Source organism: Pyrus communis, chromosome 10, assembly GCF_963583255.1.
Source record: "Pyrus communis chromosome 10, drPyrComm1.1, whole genome shotgun sequence".
Taxonomy (NCBI): Eukaryota; Viridiplantae; Streptophyta; class Magnoliopsida; order Rosales; family Rosaceae; genus Pyrus; species Pyrus communis.
The window spans coordinates 21,883,490-21,907,090 of NC_084812.1; the positions used below are offsets into that span (position 1 = coordinate 21,883,490).

General features: G+C 35.3%; 3 protein-coding genes across 4 annotated transcripts; 1 reads left to right on the plus strand and 2 right to left on the minus strand.

The window, feature by feature from the left end:
* Positions 1-1,546: 1,546 nt before the first annotated feature.
* LOC137748198 (protein GLUTELIN PRECURSOR ACCUMULATION 3-like) lies at positions 1,547-10,067 on the plus strand. Of its 2 annotated transcripts, none has more exons than XM_068488305.1 (16): positions 1,547-1,706; positions 1,804-1,901; positions 2,954-3,089; positions 3,188-3,216; positions 3,351-3,447; positions 3,543-3,598; positions 3,717-3,824; positions 4,611-4,667; positions 5,309-5,400; positions 5,966-6,050; positions 6,931-7,083; positions 7,759-7,859; positions 7,980-8,161; positions 8,250-8,357; positions 9,242-9,332; positions 9,494-10,067. In XM_068488305.1, exons 1-16 carry the CDS (start codon positions 1,588-1,590, stop codon positions 9,551-9,553), a joined length of 1,572 nt encoding a protein of 523 aa, XP_068344406.1. In that variant the 5' UTR covers positions 1,547-1,587; the 3' UTR covers positions 9,554-10,067. The 2 variants fall into 2 exon arrangements, with proteins under 2 accessions (XP_068344406.1, XP_068344407.1); XM_068488306.1 differs by having other exon boundaries at positions 7,980-8,159; positions 8,254-8,357.
* A 6,132-nt stretch (positions 10,068-16,199) lies between these two features.
* On the minus strand, positions 16,200-16,807 carry LOC137746425 (uncharacterized). Its single transcript, XM_068486445.1, has 3 exons — positions 16,709-16,807; positions 16,505-16,585; positions 16,200-16,373 (listed from the first exon to the last, which is right to left on the minus strand). Exons 1-3 carry the CDS (start codon positions 16,805-16,807, stop codon positions 16,299-16,301), a joined length of 255 nt encoding a protein of 84 aa, XP_068342546.1. The 3' UTR covers positions 16,200-16,298.
* Positions 16,808-19,126: 2,319 nt separating this feature from the next.
* LOC137747133 (cell division control protein 2 homolog) lies at positions 19,127-23,467 on the minus strand. The gene is made up of 9 exons (XM_068487156.1): positions 23,312-23,467; positions 22,836-22,878; positions 22,552-22,736; positions 21,498-21,618; positions 20,868-21,041; positions 20,434-20,597; positions 20,191-20,278; positions 20,038-20,091; positions 19,127-19,500 (listed from the first exon to the last, which is right to left on the minus strand). The coding sequence occupies exons 2-9, from the start codon at positions 22,842-22,844 to the stop codon at positions 19,411-19,413; spliced, it is 885 nt and encodes a 294-aa protein (XP_068343257.1). The 5' UTR covers positions 22,845-22,878; positions 23,312-23,467; the 3' UTR covers positions 19,127-19,410.
* Between the last annotated feature and the right edge of the window lie 134 nt (positions 23,468-23,601).

A 23,601-nucleotide genomic window follows, 5' to 3' on the forward strand; every position in this document is an offset into this window, starting at 1 on the left:
TTTGTACGAGAAGGAATTAATGATGAAGTAGGTATATCAGTTGTAATTTATAGTTGCGAGCTTCATTTTTCTTTTTCCGTTTGATTAAAGCTCTTGATTTTACTGTTGTTATCCTAAAAGATTGTGTTATCCTTCTTGACTCAATAAAACCGCTATCATTTCTTTAAAAAAAATTGGTATATTTTGTTTCGTAAAATTTCAATAACCATTATTTCACAGAATTTCAACAAAACCGCCGACTACAAACACTAAAACCCTGTAACCTGCTCTCTTTGAGGAGTTTTTTTTTGTACATATAAGCACCTCTATGCACCAGGCACAGCCTCGTTGAAGATTTTTTTTTGTGATATCAAAAGAAGCAATCCAAGTTATAGTAGCTCAACATGAATTTTGCACACATATGAACTGCAACCTTGGACATTATAATATGCCGTGTTATTGTGCGATTTAATCCAAATGTGAAAAATATCATTGTATGAAAAAAAAAAAAAAATAGAATGTTTATAATTTTCACGCACAAAAAAATGGTAGTTTCGTCATCGGTAGGCACGCGTGGCCGGTTTTCATTAATATTTCTCTTGAATGCAAACTTGAACTGTAGGGTGAAATTCACACACATGAGTACCGGTTTTATTTTAATTCATGGAACTTACTGTGCTTATTGACATACAAAGAATGAATAGAAGTGTAGATTTCACATAAAAATCTGTAATCTAATATTTGAAAATCAAGAATTAAGTTTACGAGGCTAGTTAAATCGATTCTCATTATCAAACCCGTGACGAGTAATTTGAATAATTTTCATGACCCAAATACATCGACACTCTAACACTTGTGATATTTTGTGTTAATGGTGCAATGCTATGTGAAGAGAAACTTACGGGTAACATTACACTATTAAGGGTGAAGTGTTGATTTAGTCTTTGAACTATCATCTCAGTGAAAATTAGGTTCCTGAATTATTTTTTTGGTAAAATAAGTACATAAATTCATTAAAAATTGCTAATTTCATCCTTACTATTATATTCAAAGCTATATTATCCAATTTTTCGTCAACTGAAATCACTTGACACATTTTTTAGTGTAATACTATCATTTTCTGGCCTATAAATCCTTAACATTTCATATAGGTTGCGAATCTAACGTCTAATTTACTGTCTAAAGTTAACTTACACTATTTCTTATGGAAAACTACCGATTTACCCTCCAATGTTAACTCGATACACTATTTCTTTATGAAAAACTACCAATTTATCCTTTAATATGTATTATATGCAAATAATGTGGCTTAAATTGACGAAAAATTGAATATAGTAATTTAAAATATAATATTATGAATGTAATTGACAGATTTTTATTATTTAATGATTGATTTTTCTGAAAAAAAAAATTTGAAAAACCTAATTTTCAATGAAATAATAATTTAGAAACTAAATTGACAGTTGAAATTACTATTAGCGTAAATAAACATGCTAAACAAGTGCAACTTATGCCGAGATGGAGCAAATCTACAGGGACAAAAAGTCAAAAAGACCTACCCGTTCTCGTACGCATAAACTGGGTTCGAGCTCTTTCAACACAGCCTGAATGTTATTTGGTGGGCAATCCCACGCGACAGTGATTAGCACAGCGAAATCAGAGAAAATGCATTACTGGGTTCGAGCTTCTTCCTCTGATTTTGTTGGAACTCTACCCCAACCTCGCAGGTCAAATTCTCTCTCTCTCTCTCTCTCTCTCTCTCTCATATATGTGTTATAGCTTTCTAGATTTTCCATTTGAATTTTGGTTTCTTTGAATTCTCAGTGGTCACACGGCGGTCGTTGTGGGTAGATCAAAGGTGGTTTTGTTTGGAGGCCTTGTAGAAAAGAGGTTTCTCAGCGATATCGTGGTCTATGACATTGGTACTTTGTTTTCCACTCTCTCTAATTATCTCTATTTGTTATACTTCAGTCTACTTTGGTCTGATTTTTATTGATATTTGTCATCCGGGTTCTTTGAAATTCGATGAAATTATGTAAATTTTACTCTCTTGAATTTCTGGGTGTCCTTGGTTCTACTTTTTGTTCACTTATACTGACTATCTTGATTTGTTAAATTTTTATTTGGCTCTATACTCCAATGTGTTACTGAAATTCGTATTATACACAAAGACTAATGCATCGAGATCTTGGGATAAATGATCTGGCGAGAGAATGATAACTGGACTCCCGACCTTGCCTGGGTTAATGAAAGAATCAATTACGTTTAACAAGATTATAATTACTAATTTAAAGAAAAAAAAATTATTTAACAAAACTCTAAATAAAGTAACTGTTAAATTGCTTATACAACTGTTTGTTTGTATTCGAAAATGAGTTTAGAATTCATGGAATGAACAGACATAAGATGGTTTTTATATATCATCATGAAGAAATTTAGTTGGTTTCATATAGTACATAGATATTGACATGGATTTGCATCATAAGTTTGAATGGTAAAGGGGATTTTGCACTTCTCCTTTATACTTATTTGAGGATCTTAGAAACTTTTTAAAAGTGTTTCAGATATTTATACAACTATTTGTATTTCTTGAAAATCATCTTTGATTGTATGCATGATATCGCGGTCTGCAATCACCATGTTAGGAACTTCTCTCCATTTAGCATTGTTGCAACAATGTTTCCCTAACAACATCCTAGTCCTAATCGTTTTTGTCGTAATACTTCTCTTAAGTAAACTTGCCTGACTTAGTTTGAAGGATCACTTTGTGCTTAATTCATGTTACGGTAATGAACAGGTGAAATGGATCTATACTTAAGCACAAGGAAACTTGTATTTATTATTATATGCACCATGGCATAATGCTTATGTGGATTAAGGTTTTCTATGAGTGGGAGTTTAGTTTACTTTTTGTTAACAGATTTTCACACAGGTTTTACTATAGCATCTCAATGTAGGCCTTTTACTTTTTCAGATAACAAATTATGGTATCAGCCAGAGTGCACTGGTGGCTCCGATGGAGAAGTTGGTCCAGGCCCACGAGCATTTCACGTTGCTGTTGTGATTGATTGTCATATGTTCATCTTTGGTGGGCGTTCTGGAGGCAAGAGGTATGTTCACATTCATTATATGTTCTATCTGCAACTCTCTGCTCTATGACTCTTTTACTTTAATGCAAATGGTATTAGTGACGTTGTTTGATTATCAGGTTAGGTGACTTTTGGGTCCTAGATACTGGTAAGCATCTATTTGTTTTATGCTGCTGATAAGGCATGAGAATTATATCTACTTGGTTTATTGCTTTTTTCTTTTTGTCTTCCTTTGACTGATGAGTAATCAATTATTTATTTAAAGAATTACGTTTGTTCTAGATATATGGCAATGGACAGAGTTGACAAGTTTTGGTGACTTACCTTCTGCACGAGATTTTGCTGCAGCTTCAGCTATTGGAAATCGGAAAATTGTTATGTGAGTATATCTTTTGCATTCCTTATTGATTAGCTGATATGACGGTTCTCTAGTAACTTTTGCCAAGTTAAATGTAAAGTTATAAACAATTGCAGGTATGGTGGCTGGGATGGTAAAAGGTGGTTGTCAGATGTGTATCTCTTGGACACAAGTAAACATTTTTTTCTATGATTTTTTAATTATCTGTTATTTTCTGCTTCATGTTTGGTTGATTAAATTTGTTGAAATGGTCATAAATCAGTTTTAGCTTGATTGTCTTCTCTATACAGTATCACTAGAGTGGATGGAGCTGTCAGTTACTGGGTCACTGCCTCCACCCAGATGTGGCCATACAGCTACCATGGTTGAGAAGCGGTTGCTTGTATATGGTGGCAGAGGTTAAGTAACATGCTTTGACTCTGTTGATAATTGGGTTTCATAATAACTCTTCCTTTCAAGTTTCATTTTATTTTGTTTTTTTATTGTTTATCTCTCTCTGTTTTTTGTAGAGTTTTCTAAATAATGATATATTTTGTAATCATATTGAAGTTGAGAAATAAAGATTCCTCTTTTATCATATTGAAACCTAATTCTGAAGCTGCGGTGCGGTGCCTTAGAGTTTTGTCCTAATTGATTTTGTTATTTTGATGTAATTTCTTTGATTGCTGTTTATTATGTCTTAGAGATTGCTGTTATTTTGTATTCTTTCATTTCCCAATAAAGTTTCATATAAGAACAAAATATCCTGCACTTGTAAAGGCAGACCATTCTTTCCATGGGATATCCCCTTTGAAGATAATTTCAGTGCCTATTTGCTTGCACTAGCCATTTGGGGTTTTCCTTATTAAGTGATACTACTACTATATTGTCCGTAAGTTTTTTGAATGCTTGAATTATTTGGTGTAACAAACTTCTACATTCTAATGTTTAACTGGCCCAATGAGTACCTGGAACTTTTCGGATTAAAGCACAAGGAGATACAAAATCATTAATAGAAATCTAATCAGTGTTCAAGTCTGCTGATTTGGTTTTTGTTTTTTCTTTTCCTCCTTTCCCTTTTGTTCTTTGTATTGCTGATAAACATATGTGCCAATCTTTGCATTTCTATGTAAGGCAAGCATAAGATGCTTCGGTTTATTTATGTGCATTCTAGCTGACATGAATACTTGTCTTGACTTTCATAGGAGGTGGAGGTCCAATAATGGGTGATTTATGGGCTTTGAAGGGTCTAATCGAAGAAGGTTAGCAGTTTATTCCCTTTTTCTATGGTAGCTTACTATTTCGTCTTGGCTTCTCCTTTTGATTGCTTACTATTTCGTCATGGCATCTCCTTTTGATTTTACTTTGTTCTCATGTTTTTGAAAATTGCTCTATTTTGTCAGATTATTTTATTACATTTTATGTTTCCTCTCTGGATGACTGATGTGTCCCTCTTAGAGCACTTGTCAAAGTGATGACTATTCTCTTTCTAATGCCATCCAAATTACAATTAGCTTTTTGCTGCATCTGTTTGCGCCTGGCCAAATTGAGTTTTAGCCACCCAAAGATAGTCATTTTAATTTTGTGTGTCTTCCAACTAGTACTATAAGGAATTAAGGATTAAGGAACCGTTCCTCTATTTTCTTAGCTCGGAAGCAATATTGACACTGTTCACCTGCACTTGTGTTGGGGCTCTCTTTTTTCATATATTGTCATTTTAGCTTGACACATCCGCTGTTTACTTAGATTCATGAGTTTAAGCTACAAACGTGTCAATTCAAAAAACTCCTTATATATACAGACTAATAACAAAAACATGGGAATGTCAATTATATATATAATTATTACTTGGTTTTCAGTTATTCAACTATATTTTGTGATTCGTCTTTGTTGTGGAAGGTAGAGAATGAAACACCTGGGTGGACCCAATTGAAGCTTCCAGGACAAGCTCCTTCTGCTCGTTGTGGCCATACTATTACATCTGGAGGGCACTATGTAATCGACATTTCCATATTTTTTTTATTAGTCTCGTCAATATACTTTCTTCATGGACGACTTCTACTTCATTACAATTAATATATTTCTGTACTGTTTGTTATTATGGAGAACTTGGTTAGGGTAGGATGCCCTTAGTAGCAGCAGAAGGATCGTTCAAAGCTTGATTGTTAAGTTTAGATACAAGTGATCTCAGTCAGTTTGGCATGTGTGAACATATTAGCTCTTTTTTCTTTGGCGACAGATATCCTTACTTGAAAGAGTAGCATCAAACTTTTCCTTAATTTGCATATTTCATTTCATGGTTACTTTTTCAATTGTGTTGCATAAGTTGAAAAAATAAACTCTTAATATCTGGATCTTAAGAGTAGCGAAGAAGATGTATGCGATAGTATCTAACAATGAGACTTTTTGGCCAAAACAAGTACTCCAGTCCTGTATTGTAGGGTTCTTGATTACAAAAATCATATTTATATTGATGACAACGGAAATTATTTATCATGTTATTTGTTTGGTTTTATTTATCGTTAAATCTTCACACTATTTTCTTGATGTCCTTTTGAAGCTGTTGCTCTTTGGCGGCCATGGAACTGGTGGCTGGTTGAGTCGTTATGACATTTATCACAATGACTGCATTATTCTAGACAGGGGTAATTGCTTCTTGCCTTTTTCTGTTGACTATTGACTGAACTTTGCTAATGCGTATTGATCAACCATTTATAGTTTTACCATGTTAATACTCTCATTTAAAATATTTATGTAGAAAACAGTACAGAAACCATAGGCCTACCATTCAATAGACACAAGTGCTGCTAGAAAATTTTCAGTCCCCAACCATTACGGCACTCTTACTGGGTTTACCATTTTTTGTCTTTTTAAATTTTTTTCACTTGTAAAAAATAAGTGAAAAGCTTTTCATAGTCCACTTGCATACCGCAATCTTCAATAATCCTATCCTTTTGTTTCTATAAAATAGATGGGAAAATCATATGACAGAAAGCGAGAAAGTAAGAAAATAGTAGTGGCTCAGATGCAACTAAAATCAGAAAGCAGAGCGCTTATATGATTCTCATCATTGAAGCAGATCACCAAATGAAGAATTAAGATTGGTGTTAATATTTTGTAAATGTGAGGCAAGAACAAAGGAAAAAAAATAAGGTCACTAGAATCAGAACTACTTTTAAGTTGTTGTACTGAGGACTTCGGTATGACCACTGACATCCAGTGCTTAACATCGCAACATGTAATAGTAAATGGATTGCATTATTGGTTTAAAATGGAGATTATGTTAAATGAGTAAGAAACTATCTTCTTAATTATATATTTGTGGACAACTCTGTGCGAAACATTTCTACGTGTTCGATGCAATTGTTTTTAATTGCATCATTCTTTTCCATAATTTGATATATACAAAATTGAAAACCATTCCCTATACTTCCTAACCCTGCACACTTTTTCTCTTGATTTGGTTTGGATGCTTTGCATCTTTCATGCAATTATTTAAATTTACTTTTTCCTTCTGGAGTCAAGTGTCTGCCCAATGGAAGCGCTTGCCTACTGGCAATGAACCTCCTCCTGCTCGAGCATACCATTCACTAACATGTATGGGTTCACGCTATCTGTTATTTGGTGGCTTTGATGGAAAATCAACTTTTGGTGATCTGTGGTGGTTGGTTCCTGAAGGTATTATGCTGTCTTCATTTTTCTCATCTGATAATTTGCTTTGTTGTCTTATAAACCACTTGTTGAAGATGAATTCAGTTAGGTTATGAATAATCCTTTATGTGCTTTGAGCCTTTGTGCTATAAACTAAGTGGTATGGGATGGATTGGGATGCGTTAGGTCAGAGCCTCATATTTTGCAGTTGCCGAGCATAAAAGTTTACCTAGACTTGGAATCTTACTAAACTTTATGCAAAAAAAAAAAAAAAAAAAAAAAAAAAAAAAAAAAAAGGGAGAAATTTGTGTTTGGTTTTCACTTTTTAATTTATTAATATCTTTTTTCTTTGCTGGAATGCTTATGAAATTTTGCATGCATGAAAGAGTTTGATATAACGGTTAAACAATTTTAATTGATATCAAACTCTTGGAAGTCGGTTTGGTCATGATGGGCAGGCTCCAATGTCATCTAAATCTTGTTAGTGAAGAAAAAAGTTGAGGAAAAAAGACTTAGAATATGGCTTAGTGAAGGTAAGAATGGCAGAAGCCGTATTTGCTAAGATTAGATGTTTTATGATCTTTGCTGTATAGTTTATCCAGCAGTGGAGAACCTTGTTTTTCCTTTTTTTATGCCTCATGGCGTTTGAATTAGAACCTAATTCTAGCATGTTATAATTGTCACTTTTGGCTTGTTCTGTAGAGGACTCCCTTGCAAAGAGATTACTTGCAGCTTCACCAAATGTCCAAAATATCCAAAATAAGGATGTGGAGTTGGGAAATGAAAATGTCCAAAATATCAAGGTATTTTTACAAATGCCTCCAATTAAGTCCTACTTTTAATATGGATTTTATATTATCTCACAAGAATACTAGTTTACTGGTAGAGTTTAACTTTGTAAGTGACCCTTCTAATTTTAACAGGAAAACCAAATGGAAGAATCTGCTGTCTCGGAGTTACAAAAAAGATTAGGGATATCTGTTTCTCTCCTTGGGAACGGAGTTCCAGTTGTGGACGAGGTGGAAGACAAAGAATTCATTCAACTGGCTTCGAATTTGGTTGGTGAAAGAGTATCTGGTAACGAACATGTTTCAGATGTTCAGGTAGGGTACTTTACCATTCATCAATTAGGTAGTTTTAAATGTCAAATGCAATCCACGATGTAAAAGAGTGAAAATTTAATGAAATACAACTCAGGCCCTTCGTGACCACTGGAGGAAATCTACACCAAGGCTTATCCCACTTAAGGAGTTTGGCCCCTTGCTTCGGGACTACCAACGCCTGATTACTCGTCGTCTTCAGTAAGAACATCTTACACCATAGTTTATGATCAGCTAAACTTATCTCAGGATTATGGTTATTATTAAAGATTTACCTGCTTAAACTAGAAGCGGCTAGCTCACAATCCTCATTTTACCTTTTGGTTGTGCACATGGTAATCACATCATATTCACTTCTAGGTCTTGATCCTCACATAGTATGTGGTGAAACATGAGTTGAGTGCATAACCTAGATGCAGTATAATGATTATAAAATTTACATCACAGCTCAAGAAGGTCAGTGGGTTTTGCGTGCTTCTCTTATTTTTGTTTAGTGTAACTAATAGATTACTCCTAAACTGAAAAGCAAACTTGATGATATACTTCTACTAAATATTTTGTGCGTACATGTAAATATAGTGAGTACAGTGAGCTACAGAATAATCAAAATAATGCTTCTTGGAGTCCTCTTATGGTAGGAGCAAGATGATTCTCCGAAGCATGGTGCGAAAGGAGGCTTAGGGTTTAGGAGGAAGATGATACTCTAGTAACCGAGGACATTGAGTGAGTTGTTTGGGAGCTGACTACTGTAAAATGGACACCAACACTTGTGCACCAGATTGTTTTTGTGAAGACAAATCTATTAGAGATATTCCATAACTGAAACGTGATCAATTTATCTTTTTTTTCTTTTTTTTATATCATTAAAATTGAAACTTAGACACAGTCCAGTGGCATCTCAAATGTTTTGGTCTCTGTCCATATTTTGACATTATGTTTGCTTGGGGAAAATAACCATGTATAAAATAAACTTACAACGAAAGTTTGTATTCTAACCCATATTTGTCGGTTGCTAATTTGCTAACTTGGTTGATTAATGTTTTCATCTTTTTCTTTTTGTGGAATTTTCATCGTGGCTATAATAGGGCGAATAGTGGATCCGATATGCAGTTCCTCGAGTCTAGTTTTCCTGGAAAAGCGGCTTATGGTTTCTACCATATCAGAAATGTTAACCAGGTATAAATCATGCTTAGTTATGCAAGGCAATCAAAATAATTATTGTCCTTATCACATGATCCCATATTTCCTGCATCTCCAAACTTTTTTTCTAGTTTTCGTTTATATTTTTCTCTTTGTTTCTCTTCTCATATTGCTTTTAATTACATCATGGTTTTCAGTTGCGTTTGGATGACATCCCAAAGCTGCTGGCAGAGTACAAACAACTACTGCCAAATTAAGGGACGGAGCTGGAAAAACGAAAACAAAAAGGGAACTCGTCTAAAAGATATGTCCTAACCAATCCACATTTTCATTGAAGTTATGGCATTGTAGTGCTCTCATGTTTCGCCAGCACAAACCTCCATTGATGAACTCATTGCTAGACTGATGCAAAGATCTTATACATGTCCACTATAAACTCGTCGAAATCCGCTGAAGCTACAGATGTTTGTCTTATTTTTTACTTTATCACAACTTTTGCGGACCTTTTTAAGGTATAATGTTAATGTATATGTAAACATGTTTAGTAAATGAACTCTCTCTCTCAACATATTCGACTACGGTCTTCAACTTGTTGGTATTGGTGGTTGGATCGCACTTCCGATAAAGATGCATACAATTAAGAGTATGCAAGCATGGTTTCTGGCTAGTAATTATTTTCGACTCACTTGAATCTTCTATTTACGGATTTTCTTTGGTAATATTAATGTGTGATACAAAGAGTTCCTCTATTGAAGCCAACTGTTTCTTTTACTTCATCCAACATTGAATGAATTTTGCTCAGATCTGTGCTCTACTGAATGCGGAAGAATGGGTTCGGTCAATTAGGAACCAATCTTATTCGATATTTTTTTCATTTTTTGAAGACTTTCTTAAACTTACACTTCAATTCCCAACATGAACTCTCATTTTTTATAGAAATGTTCAGTTAAAATTACTAAAAATTCAACAACTTAAGGGCCGTTTGGCAATCATTTACTCTTCTGCTTTTAATTTCTCTGTTTTTGAAAATTGAAATCTTGTTTTGCAACTACTTTCCATTTTCATGCTTCCTTTAAGTTTTTAAAATTTGGTCTTGAGTTTTCACTTTTTGGTTTTCCGTTTTTCATGTTTTTTAAAACTGAAAGTAGTTACTGAATAATATTTCAGCGTACCCCAAAAAAAAAAAAAAAAAAAACACTAAATAGTTATCAAACTAAAAACGACATGATTGTCAAACGGCATCTGAAATAAATGTGCATATCTCAACGAAGCTAGTGAAAAATTGTTGCTTGGGTTTGTTGATGATAATGGAAATTGGTGCGTGAATTTTCTATGGTTGCCGGTGCATTTAAATGTGGGTTATGTTGGAAGAGGCGTTTGAACTTGTTAGAGCATCTCGGGAGTAAAAAAGGTCTACATCATCAATAATAGTAAAAAGAGACAACATTAATTCACTGTAACCGAAATGTCAATTTCTATGTGGCCTGATGTGGATTGACAGCAACTTCAAAATTTTTAATTATTAATAAATGTTTCTTATTGTTTCTTTAAACTCTATTATTTTTTTGTTCTGAAAATATATATTACAATTACGAATGTAACAAATAATTGTTTAAATTTTAAATATCGGGTGGAGAACTAAAATTTAGAAAATGATCAAAATGCTACATAAGCTTTCAAACTTAATTAAAATTTGACATCTCCTTTAAGAATACTTTTAGATTCAATCGTATGTATGGAGTGACGGTGTAATATATTGGTAAACTTGGATTGAGTTTCAATAAGGGAAACTTAGAAATGCTAGGCCATCTTCAAATGTGAGGCCATATACAGTGGAATGCTATATGGAAACCCCAGACTCAGATTTCAGGGCCAAATCCTTAAGAGCAAGTCCACCTATCTTGAAGGGCAAGGGCAAGGCAATAAAATTGTTCTTGTTATTTTCTTTAAATCGTAATTACCTATGTACAAGTCTATTGTGTGGGAAGAGGAAGGGTAAGGTCGATTACTATTCAAAAAAAAAAAAAAAAAAAAAAATATATATATATATATATATATATTAATGTTTCCCTAGCCTTAACCTTCACGTGTCATTATCGACTAGATTTTAAATGCATAAATTGAAAACTACAAGTTCGAGTTTAGTATGAACTTTTGCTTCATAAAAGTGATACTTGCAAGAACACAGAACACATAATACAATATACGATTAAGTGTAATGAATTTTGGGTTGCTTCAGGAACCCAAGTGTGAGTAGTTTCAGGATTACAAAAGGATGTCAACGATTCAAAGAAAAGAAATAAACTATTGAATCGTTAATTTCCAAAAAAGTGGACTGCTGGTCAATAGTTTTTTTATTTTTGTCGAATTAATGGATTACTGGTCACCTAAATTACTTCATTAAGTCTGGACCATACGAGGTCGATAGTAAAAGCAAATATAATAATAATGGTGTTCGGATCATATTAGGTTTAAATCGCTTCGGGCCAAGCAATTGATAGAATATAGCCTAAAGGACCTTTAGCCGAGGACACCCCAACATAGTTGGGTGTGGCTACGAAGCAGTGGAGCCGAAAGACATTGGGTCGAGAATATGCTGGCTGCTGTGTAAGACACGGCCCTGCAACAAAAGCCTGCAGGCTGTGGGCTCGGACAGGCTTCTGCAGGCAACCTGCAAAGCAAGTTGCATGCTTACTGCAGTGGCACCGGCCGAGAGAACAAAAGGCCAGTGGGCTGTCTGCAAGCTCCATGCCTCAGCAGTGCACGGTCATAGGAAAAAGGCAAGCCCAGCAAGCTTCAGGATGCTGGAAGAGGGAGCCAAATAAAAAAAAGGCCCAACAGAGAAAGAAACCCAGGCGCGCATGCCTAGGTCATACGTGCAGCAAGGCCGAGAAGGCTACTGTTGGGTCCAGACACCAAACAACATCGTCTTGGGGAGCGCATGCGCGAGCTTCGAGCTCGGTTCAGCTCAGTGCAGCGCAGCTCACCGTGACTTGGTTTCAGGCCAGCTAGGAGCGGCTCTGTAAGGTCCCGTATTTTTTAGTTGTATTTGTGGTTATTATTATTTTTTTAATTAGAATGAACCTTAGATGAGTTTTTACATAGCTGCTCACGTGTGATGCATGTAGCTATGCATGCTCACACTTCACCATTACCATGACTAGGTTTTGAGTTGGAAGGATTAAGGTGGAGGTGTCATTAGTTTGCATATGATGGACAAGTGTCTTGTGATTCATGTTTTTATTAGTAGAAGCTGTCATTTGCAAATTATGCAAGCAGGAGGTGGTTGTGAGTATATAGCAAGAGGTGATGAATTAGGAAGAGTGCACAGTTTTCCTTGATTAGTGGCGTTATAGACAAGCATGAGGTGGCTGATGCCATGCCGATTTTAGATGCCTATAAGTAGAGGGTTTTTATTTCGTTCTGATTCACCACTTTAGAAACATTTGTTGGCTGATGGGAAGCCGTGCATGTATTGCATGCATGTCCGCGCATAGACTTGTAAATGGGTTGGGTTAAACCTGACCCGTTAATTTAACGGATCATTCAAACCCAACCAGTAAGCTAATGAGTCATTCGAAACCAACCTTTTAAATTAACGGGTCATCCGTTTCATTTGTTAATATTTTTATTTTTGGGTTTGGGTGCCGTGGTCCGATTCGAAGTCGTGTGGACTGACCGAAGCCTTGCGATAAAAAATGGCGTGGCCTGTGTGGGATTGCGGCATTGCAGATGGCGTGGCCTTTCAGGAATTTAACAGAGGCCTTTCAATTTCTTCAATATCACTCTGGAATTTAACAGAGGAGTAGTGTTGTGAATTTCTGAAGGAATCTAATTAATCAACGGAATCAGATCTAGGTTTAATTTAACATATATTGGAAAAATAAATAGAATAATCGAAAATTTTGATGAGAAATCGAACAAAGAATTAAAGCAAAGACTGAAAAGTTGTTTGGATTGAGGGAAAATGAAGAGCAGTTGTTTACTTTCCGAAGCAAAGATCTTCTCCTCCTTCTCCTTCTCTGTTGGAGTGAGAAGAGTGACGAACGGACTATTGAAATTACACAAAAATCCTCCATAACAGGTGTTAATGGGTTTCGCAGGTTCACCCAAAATAATCCGAATATTAATTTTAACAGATTGGGTTGAAAATGCCAAATCTATCCACACATATTTGTGGTGTGGACATATGTATGTATATATATTATACATAAAGAGAGGACAAAGAAAGAGAGAGAGAGCTAGGGTTTGAGGTTTGTGGAGATTGTAAGTACGCTTGTCTTGTCGGGGTTCTAGCTATCAATTAAGGTGAGTGGTTTATGTGATGTGTTCAAAATATTCTTATTTTCTGATAACTAAAAACCATGAGTTATCATGTGATTTTTTTGTACTTCAAATCTTTATCATTTTCAAGTCAAACATGCTAGCTTTCGAGAAATGTTTTGGCGAGTATATACATTATGTGTGAGATTGTTCATGGAGCATGAGAACTTCAGTGTTGCATTATTCTGAGGGATAAATGTAAACTGTACACAGGGACATTAGGGCAAATGGCCATTAGGGGTCACAGGGTGAGTTACAATTTATGAAGGATATAATGAACACGTGAACGGATGATGTGATATGGAATTATGTGGCTAAAACTTTGATATTATCAGTGTATTTTTTAGAGTGATTAAAATGGCACGCTTGACTGGCATATCATGTATTGTACTCACTAGGCGACGGTGATTGTTGCTCACCCCTCACCCTTCTATTTTATAGATGAGTTACTTGGCAAGACAAGGCTAGATAAGTTGAGGTTGTGGTAGAGACGAGAGATTTAAGTTTTTAATTTATACACCTGTAAGGATTTTGGAGCTATTTTTATAAGAAAAGTTTAGTTTTTCGTGCTATTTTTATTTTTACTCGCGCACCGGATGCGTGGTTATTTTCCCACCGACCTGGGGTCCCGGGCGTGACAGACTCAACACACAGCTTCGACGTGCCTCCAAGTCGTGGCTCGACCACTATTTTCCCAATTTTTTGCTTTTATCGGTATTTGTATTATATATATATATATATTTTTTTTTTTTTTAAGTTGTGGGGCCCACACCACATCGAATTTCAACGATTTGAACCATCTATTTTTCAAGGTGTACCTCATGGATTATACTTACAAAATATTAACCAAATTGGAAATATTTGAAACATCCAATTAAGTCCAAAGAAATTGATGAACACTTTGTTCAATAAGAAACAAGGAAATCTCATCTTGATGATTAAATAGGCAAATGGTCTTGAATTGAATTGATTTTTTGTAAGGATGAGATATGAATCAAGTCTTACAAAATAAATTATTTGGATCGTTGAAGTTCGATATGAAGTGAGCCCCACAACTAATCCTAATTTTTTTGAAAAAAATGGAGATCCTGCCCCTTAAAGGGCCTGTATGTGTGTGTGTATATATATATATCAATAGTGTATGCATGAACATTCTTATATAAATTGACAAATATATGCAAATATACAAATATATAATAGTAAAATTATGAAATAATAGACTGGAGGTTTTTGCATCATGAAGAATGTTTTCATGCAAAGCAGGGACATATAAGATATCAAGCCTGTGTTTTAGGAGAACCTAATTGGTTGAAAATAAAAATTGAGCCTTTGAATTTGTAGAACCTCCTCCACGAACCTTCAACTCCTTAGCGTCAACAAGAGCGTACTAATAACTTGTTATATGCCTATTTAACTGAAGAATTATAGAGAGGGAAATGCGATACACAAAGAAAGAGAGAGATTTGGTGAATTTTGAGGTGTGTGTTATCTTACCCTATTGTGCCTTTTATTTATAGCAATAGGAAAGGTAAATTCCTTACAAATTGGTATTACAATGAAATAGGATATTATCTAAAAGATACTATAAAAACCTAATAGGATTTAAATTTGAATTCTCGTTCTTTTATGACTACCTACCCTTTATTCCCAAAACAGATCTAAATAATATATAAAAACTAGAGAAGTGAATGAAATGCATTGAGAGTCCGGATTCTCGTTGGATCCTCTTTATGAGGATCCTGAGAATTTGTAAATCATGGTCATTCATTACACATCGTGAGGTCAGAAATTATTTTAAATATTTTTATTTAAAAATAAACATAAACAGTACTTGACAAAAACTGACCGCCCGATGTACGATGAACGGACATGATTCACAGATCCTTAGGATCCTCACCAAAAAGATCCGGAGAGTATCTTGTTAGATGTATTGATGCCTCATAGTATAAATTTATACAAGTGACTTGGAGTACAACTAGGATTCCTTGAAGTACATGTTACAAAAGTGTAAGTGTACTTTGCCTAGATGTTTGAGTTCGGTAATTACACACTTTTTTTTATTTTTGAACAAACAATATTATCTACATTAAGAGGAGAAGATGGGCTTAGTTTCACAATAAACTAGCAATAATGTAACTCAATTTCGCCTTTGGCGAGAATTGAGCCTAAGATCTCTCACTTGTAAGTGAATAAGAATACCACTAAACCGTAGCACTAAATGGCTACTGACTTATATTAACATTGGGAGATAATGTTGGTTTACTACAAGGATTTTTATAAGAGAATCATAAAGATTGTTTATTTATACAAAAAGATGTCATATGCTCTCACATAAATTGATCATTGAATGAATTTTATTAATGTCTCAAAGTGCATATACATACAAGTCATTAAATCATTCTTTGTTTTGTATATTCTTCCTCGTTAGTCAATTTTATTAATACATTAATGTGTACGCGTCATGTAAATTTATGATTTTAACTTACTGAATTTAGACTCTATCACATTTGACGTTGATGAAATATATAAGCTGCAAAATCATGCATGTCGTATTTAAATTAGTAATTGCATGCATTGGTGTTTTAATATAAAACTTTGAACGCTGGTTCCTCTTCGGTCTTTAATCTTTTACATTGATAATTATCTTTTTGGAAAAGATGCAAATTGAAATAGAAAATTTCAGAGTGTTGGTTCTATGTTCTTGCTCAGCTTCTCTAGCTTCTGCATCCTCAGCTTCTCACTCTCGGTCAACAGCTGGTAATTAAGCAGATTACAACAAATTGTAAACAAGTTCCAATTAGTGCAGAAGGCCATGCCTATAAAAATAGTTAAATTTGAGGATTGGACAATTAATTAATGATAATTTAGTTATTATGTTTAATTACCTCCATAAGTGTGGTTACAAGTCGAGCCTTTTCTTTGTTCTTTTCATTGAAGCTTTCCAGGGCTTCTTGATATTCTTTTTCCTGTTTATTGACAGATAAGATGATGTTTATTTTTCTTCTAATTTTCAAGAATATATACATATAATGCCAGCAGAGCAGATGCCTGATCGAATGTTTATATTGGTGTAAAATGCTAGATTGCACCTTCCTCTGGCAGCTCAGTCCCAGCGGCTTCAGCTCTCGATTAGCCATGTCGATTTTCTTCCTTACATTTGCAAGTTCCCGCCTCATGGGATCTCCCATCACTTCCAGCTCCTACTAGGTTGGAAAGATTGCGCAATATATATCTTAACTTCATTAGCAAGCGATCGAGTTATGCAAGACTTGCAGCTTAATTAATTTAGAGCATTCTCCTACTTATACCAGTGTTGCTTGGTATAAAATATAAAAATAATAAACAGTAGAGTTAATTTATAGTACTTACTTCCCAAATCTGCGCGAGACGCCTAGTTTCTTCCCCAGTACGACCCAACTGAAGTTCAACTTTCTCCTTAACCTCCATCTTCTTCCTCTCGATCTCTTCCTCTTTAGCGTGGTATGCCGATATTGCCAACCTCGAAATCTCCTCATCGTCGTTCTCCTCCGTTGACAGCCTCCCACTACTATTGGAAATGGAATTACTTCCAAGGCTCTTCATTTTCTGCATTTGAATTGTTTGTCACTCCAACAAGTTCCAAATCTAGTTGGCCTTTTATCTCTATCTGCTTCCACCAATGAAAAACCCCACCACGTATATATAACATTCTACTTCCATACGCGTGTTGCAATTGGTTTTGCTTCAAACTTGTCTCTCCCCTTCCTTTTCTGGTAGGCCTTCTCTTCTCTTGCTTTCTTTCGACGACATCATTCTCAATCGAAGCAAAGACAAGATGAATTGTATATGTTCTTATGTAAACATGTTTATATATATTTGCCTAACTTAACAATCATACCCTTTAAATGTTTTAACTTCTATTTATCAATTTACTCCAAGTCTATAGACTCCCATCATTATCTAAGCCCAATCCGTACAATAACGATAATAAGCACTTTATTGTTTGACTGAAAGAGAATTGACTGACTCTAATGATTTTTCTAACCTTCGATTGGATAAATCAAATAAAAATTAATTACATGAAAAAGGGAAAATGTACGGCAGAAGAGTATATAATGAAAACCATTACCCTAATAAAAAATGTTCATGCCCGCGGTATGTAATTAAACTTGTACACATGTCATCTTTTTATCAAGCCGTGGTGTCACTACCACTGCCACATTGTCACATCCCCATAAAAGTTTCTCTTCATTTTACAACCTTAGCGGTCATATTTCCTTTATTTTTGGGAAAGAGATCCTCTCTAGATCTTTTCCTCTAAAACTCACGGATTAAGTAATCTAGACCTTTGAAATTTGATCCAACGGTTAAAAATTATTATAACTTTTAAAAGTTTTTACTAACTTATCTGTTTTTAGCCGTTGAATCAAATTTTTCGGATCCAAATCACTTGATTCGTGGGTTTTGAAGGAAGAGATCCGGAGATGATCTCTTTCCATACATAGGTAGTTGAAGTGTCAAATTTACACGTGGACGCCATCTCATTTTTAAATGTGGGCAACTGTAAGGAAAATATGGCAACACTGCCTCAACATTTGCTTCAAGCAACGAGGAGATGTGTGAAGCAACACCATCACCATATGGCAGAACAACAATGTTTTCCTCTGTCAACTTTAAATTGGACTAAGCCACCCAACAAGCCTACCATATAATTTTGTTTGAATACATTTTTGACGAGAATCAAATTGAAGATCTCTTACTAGTTAAAAAAGTATCTCTAAATCGTAAGTGGCTCTCCGCTGTCACACCTTAAAATTATTTCCTTTTTTTTATTTCTTTTAATCAGCTTTTCCCTTTCAACTATTGAGAGTCAATTGACTCAGTTCAATGACAAAAGTTCACTTTGCAGTCATTATGTTAAAATGGTCATTTACTCATGGCAAACGATAAATTGATAACGAAAATAATAAACACATCATTCTTTGCCTCTCACACACCGTGATTAATCATGTCAGTAGTCTTCATTTGATTTATTCAATCTGATGTCAAAAAATGATGGCAAAAAATAGGTGTCTAAGAGGCCACAAAAAGTGAAAATCACCTCCCATTGATAATCACACCATTGTTCTTTCTCCTGCATACCCTTCTTTATTTCTAATCACCAAATTGAACAATCAAATGGAAAAACATACATGACTAAGCATGTGTCTAGCGGAAGAAAAAGAGTGTGATTATCATTTCCCAACCAATCATTAAAAATAAAATTCTGCCATGCTTGCCAGAATCGAAAAACTTAATTACCCTCGCTATAATGCAGCAAGCCAGTGAGATAACTTGAGAAGCAAGTAATTCCAAAATCTAAGCGTTCCTATCTCACTTGACAACATAACAGGGCACACATTTGGCTATCAATCATAACAATTTCTCAACAAACAACACCCAGGAAGAACTCCTGCCAAAATTAAGGTCAACCTGCTTGGGTAGGAAGATGAAAATGAGATCGCATCATTTCCATTGAACAAGTGAAATGAGAACATCTCCAAAGCAAACCTATCTTTTACATTCCTCGAAGGAAAATTGTTTCTCACAGGACATGAACCGTCAATTACAAGCTGTATATCATGAAGAGTAAAAGTTGAAGGTACAGGAAAGAAACTTGAGGGCAGGCGCTGAAGGGAAATCAACGAATCGGAACTATGTCTGAGGAATGAGGAGGAAAAATCACAAACACACAAGTTCTCATTCAAACAAAGTTCATAGGATGCTACACTATAGTATAAACATTCTCTGCCAGGAAGTGACGATGGGAGCATTAGGGTACAAACGCAATATCTTTGAAGTACTCATGCTCAAGAGCACTCCTGGCCGTAATCCTTTTGCTGGGATCCAAGCAGAGCATTTTCTGGAACATAAAAAACAAAGTACTTCAACGATATAAAAACGACACTGCAAAATATATTCTTTTATTTGTGTTTATCATTCATTTTCTTCCCCTATCAAGGCCTTTCGAATTTTCTGGATGTCATGTGGACTGGACTCGTTAAAACTTTAGAGATTGACAAATCCTTCTAACTCCTCAAGTTGTCATGTTGCAGGATTCGGCTCATTAAAAGAAAATCAGATATTTTCGTAGAATGAACAATGGACAACAAAAATGACTCATTAAAAGAAAATAACAAATTATCATGTAGAACGAACAATGGACAACAAAAAACACCCATATGCAGTTGCTTCCAGGCTATATCAAAGTCGAGGAACCCTTTTTTGTTTCTTTTCCTTTTTCAAGTTCTACTCTAGTACTCCGCCCATTTGTTATTACTAACACCTTTGCGGGATCAGCTAGGCACTTGTATTAATACCCACAATTGAATCACAGTGTTGATGTACGTATATGAACAACTTTTCCCAAATGAGGTGCAGAAATTGAATCTGAACTTACTGAGAGAAGATCGACACCAGCTGAATCAAGATTTGGAACTACACTTGCCAACTCCTACAAAGTAAAGGATGCTTTACTTAATATTATCAATAGCACATAGGTTGACGATTTTTATAATGGGAGTAGATAGCAACACACATAAAGTTTTATTACCTTAGCACCCCACTTCGGAAAGGAAGATTTAAAATCAGGCAAAGAATTCACTCCAGGCCATGTATCCTCAGTCGGAGTACCCATGATTCTTCATATGAAAAGCAACAGTGTGAGTAGGATAGGATCTATTGAGGATGATGCAATACATTATATGGTTTACAAACATTTGGATGCATATGACTTCCATGAAAAGGGAAAAAATAAGGAAACAAAAGCATAGAGATTTGGTTGGGAATCTTTCACCTAAATATCTTGAACAATTCATCAATCTCAGAGTCCCCAGGAAATAAAGGCCGTTGGTTTACCATCTCAGCAAATATACAACCCACTGACCACACGTCAACTGGAGTGGAGTAATGGCGAGAACCAAGCAGTATCTCTGGCGCTCTGTACCAGAGGGTCACCACCTATGCCGAACCACCATAAATAAATCACTTTTTTTTAACATTAAAGCACACACCCACACACACCAATAGCTCTCAGTTGTTAACATATCAAACAACTGAAATGTTGCTGTTAGAAAGTTTAATTTCAGTACATGTGACTGCATCATATTACTGTTACTAACTGCCACATCTTTCCTTTTTTTTGTCACTTTCAATTGCTAAGAAAAGAAAAATAATCTGAATTTTACAGCAACAGCGAAATGTCAAGATCTACTAGAGACGCATTCAGACCTCATGAGTAAACGTCCTAACAGGAATACCAAATGCTCTAGCCAGTCCAAAATCTGCAAGCTTTAGTGCATTGGTACGACGATCTATCAGCAGATTCTGGGGTTTAAGATCTCTATGAAGAACCCTATGTGAATGACAGTAAGCAATGCCTCTGAGAATCTGGTAAAGAAACAGCTGCAGAAAGAGGACATGACCAATTAAATTCCATTGTAAGTGTAGTAATTCAATAGTTTATTGTCAAAATCGGGATAGATTACGTAACACAAGAAAACTCCAAGACTGATGTAAGGTAACCTCAGTAGAAACTAGAATTAAGGATCACAAGCATCACACTACTTGGGCCATAAGGACTTGAAATCTGCTTCGCAAACTAAGAGAAGAATTGCACAGGTAAATGAATGAAAAATGTAATAGAAGGAACTAAATACAAAGCTTCCAGATGATAGCCTAATATTTATTTAGTAAAGCTAAATTTCTTAAAACAAAAATAGAACACTGCACCTGAGATGAAATACCATAATTTTCTGACCACATAACTACTCAATGGACACCATGTCATTTAAGGGTTTCTAAAAGTAAAAGTTTCTATATCAAACAATGCCCGAACTTCCAATGTGCAGAGGGACACACTTTTATTTGGCGAAGGTCCTTTGCAAATTCAGGAGTAGAATCCATATGCTTCTTCAGATCCAAGTCCAGGTACTCAAAAACCAGATACAAGCGCTTCTCACTGTGCACTACATCCTGTAACCTGTCAAGCAATATCCATAAGTATTTATAATATATAAATCATTTTGCAACACAACCAAGCTTTAAGGAAAGATGATATGTGTCTACAAAACTAGATCAATTTTTTTTTTTTAAACAGTATAGTTTGTCTTCCACTTAACAGAAGGATTTTGTTTTAAACATTTCTAGGAGGACCCACGTTGCTATTTTATTTTTTGGGGGCCATGCTGTAAAATCACGCATTAGTTAGACACTGAAAGAAATGCTTGTTTCCTGGTCAAGTTCAGATGATCCAGGAAAACAACATGCTCAGAGCAAAGTAGAAGAACGGTGGTTATCAAGGTCAGTCATGCTATATTCTCCGGTTTTGAGAATGTTTGGGATAGAGTTCAGTTTTTGTCTGTGTTGTGGGCATCGGTTTGCCCACAGTTTTGAGGAATTTCGTTCTCCTTATTTTGCTAGATTGGAAGGCAACTATTTTCTGGTTCATCTTTTTTCTTTTGTCAGCTATATGGAGCTGTTAGTTTTTTCCTGAGCTGTAGTGGTTTTTTTGCTCAGGATGGTCTTATACAAGCCTCTCAGTATCTTTTCTTTGTTTTCAGTATAATCGTATCCTTTAAAAAAAAAAGATTGAGTTGTTTAAGTTTCCATTAAGAACAGAATACAAATAGGAAGAAGAACATGATACAACTAAAAATCAAATATGGTCTAAAAATAAAATATTAACTTGAGATCAAAGTCTACTTTTCATCTCCTCAACAACAGGTAATGCCTTTAGAAGTTCTATGATTCAGAAAAGCTGAATGCCCAAACGTGTAAATTCAAGCTGTAGATTGGGAAAATCATCAATCTCTTGATCAGTGAGGAAACTATTCACCTGTTCTAAAACTCCAAAAATTATCTCATAAACTACTAAATTGATGAAATTAGTCCAATACACGGATGTAATAAATACCTGACAATGTTCCCATGCTGCATTTCTTTCAAGAGGGAAATCTCACGTATAGCAGTGCTTGGCACTCCCTCATCTTCCTGCTCCAAGCGAATTTTCTTCAAAGCTATAGTCTCATTAGTGACACGATCACGTGCCTTGTAAACCACTCCATAAGTTCCTTCACCAATCTTCTCAACTTTCACGTACTACAAAACCGCAAACATCACAATCAGAGAAAATCTATCGATACAAAAATACAACAATCAAAGATCAGAAGCCAAGATAATGGCACAACCATCACTAACCTGGTCCATCCAATCTCTCTGCTAAAATCCAAGCCTTCAAAACCTAAAGGAAACAGCGAAAGTACCCGTATCAATTGTAACTTTCAATTAAACATAATCAAACCATCCTAGTTCACTAAAACTTGCCATAACCCACACTTTCATCTTACAGACCCATATCATTTCTCAAACACCGCCATTCGCACCGTAAAATCCCTGTTACTTCACTGCCCATTATACAACAAATCAACTATCAAATCAACCACCACAGAACTTATCCATTTCTTCACAATTCCTTCCTACTCAAATTCACTGAACATACATTGCATTACAGCCATTAGATCAACCCACCATATCTCAAAACTCAATCATCAGTAAAAACGCAACAAATCAGTGACTAGCGATGCTCAGTGAGCTCGATTTACAGATTTAAACATCCAAGTTACGGAAGCAAGCAATTTGAAGAAGCAAAAGAGTAAGTAGAAATAAGCACTTACGGGACGGATCCTCCTCTGAAACCCTAAGACTTCGATTCCTCCGTCCCCTTCTCTGCGCCTGTGTGCTAGTCCTCACTGCAGAGAATGGAGCAGGAGGAGGTAAGAGAGCCCTAATTGCTCGGCAATACTCCTTTGGGTTTGGGTTCCACCACTACTTCAAACTCTAGCTTTTATTATTTTAATTTCTTTTTGAATTTTTATCACAAATAATTTTTAAAATCGGTTTACCACATCACGATGATACGTAAAGTTGATAGTCTTTGAAAATGAGTGCCGAAAATGAATGGGCT

Coding starts and splice junctions, on each gene's coding strand:
- LOC137748198 (XM_068488305.1), top strand. CDS start 1,588: ATGTTATTTGGTGGGCAATCCCACGCGACAGTGATTAGCACAGCGAAA. Junction 3,090..3,187: donor GGGCGTTCTGGAGGCAAGAG/GTATGTTCACAT, acceptor TTTGATTATCAG/GTTAGGTGACTTTTGGGTCC. Junction 3,825..4,610: donor GCTTGTATATGGTGGCAGAG/GTTAAGTAACAT, acceptor TGACTTTCATAG/GAGGTGGAGGTCCAATAATG.
- LOC137746425 (XM_068486445.1), bottom strand. CDS start 16,807: ATGGGAGATCCCATGAGGCGGGAACTTGCAAATGTAAGGAAGAAAATC. Junction 16,586..16,708: donor GACTGAGCTGCCAGAGGAAG/GTGCAATCTAGC, acceptor GTCAATAAACAG/GAAAAAGAATATCAAGAAGC. Junction 16,374..16,504: donor TTGTAACCACACTTATGGAG/GTAATTAAACAT, acceptor CTTAATTACCAG/CTGTTGACCGAGAGTGAGAA.
- LOC137747133 (XM_068487156.1), bottom strand. Junction 21,042..21,497: donor AGGACCTTCGCCAAATAAAA/GTGTGTCCCTCT, acceptor CTCTTTCTGCAG/CTGTTTCTTTACCAGATTCT. Junction 19,501..20,037: donor CTGGTGTCGATCTTCTCTCA/GTAAGTTCAGAT, acceptor TTTATGTTCCAG/AAAATGCTCTGCTTGGATCC.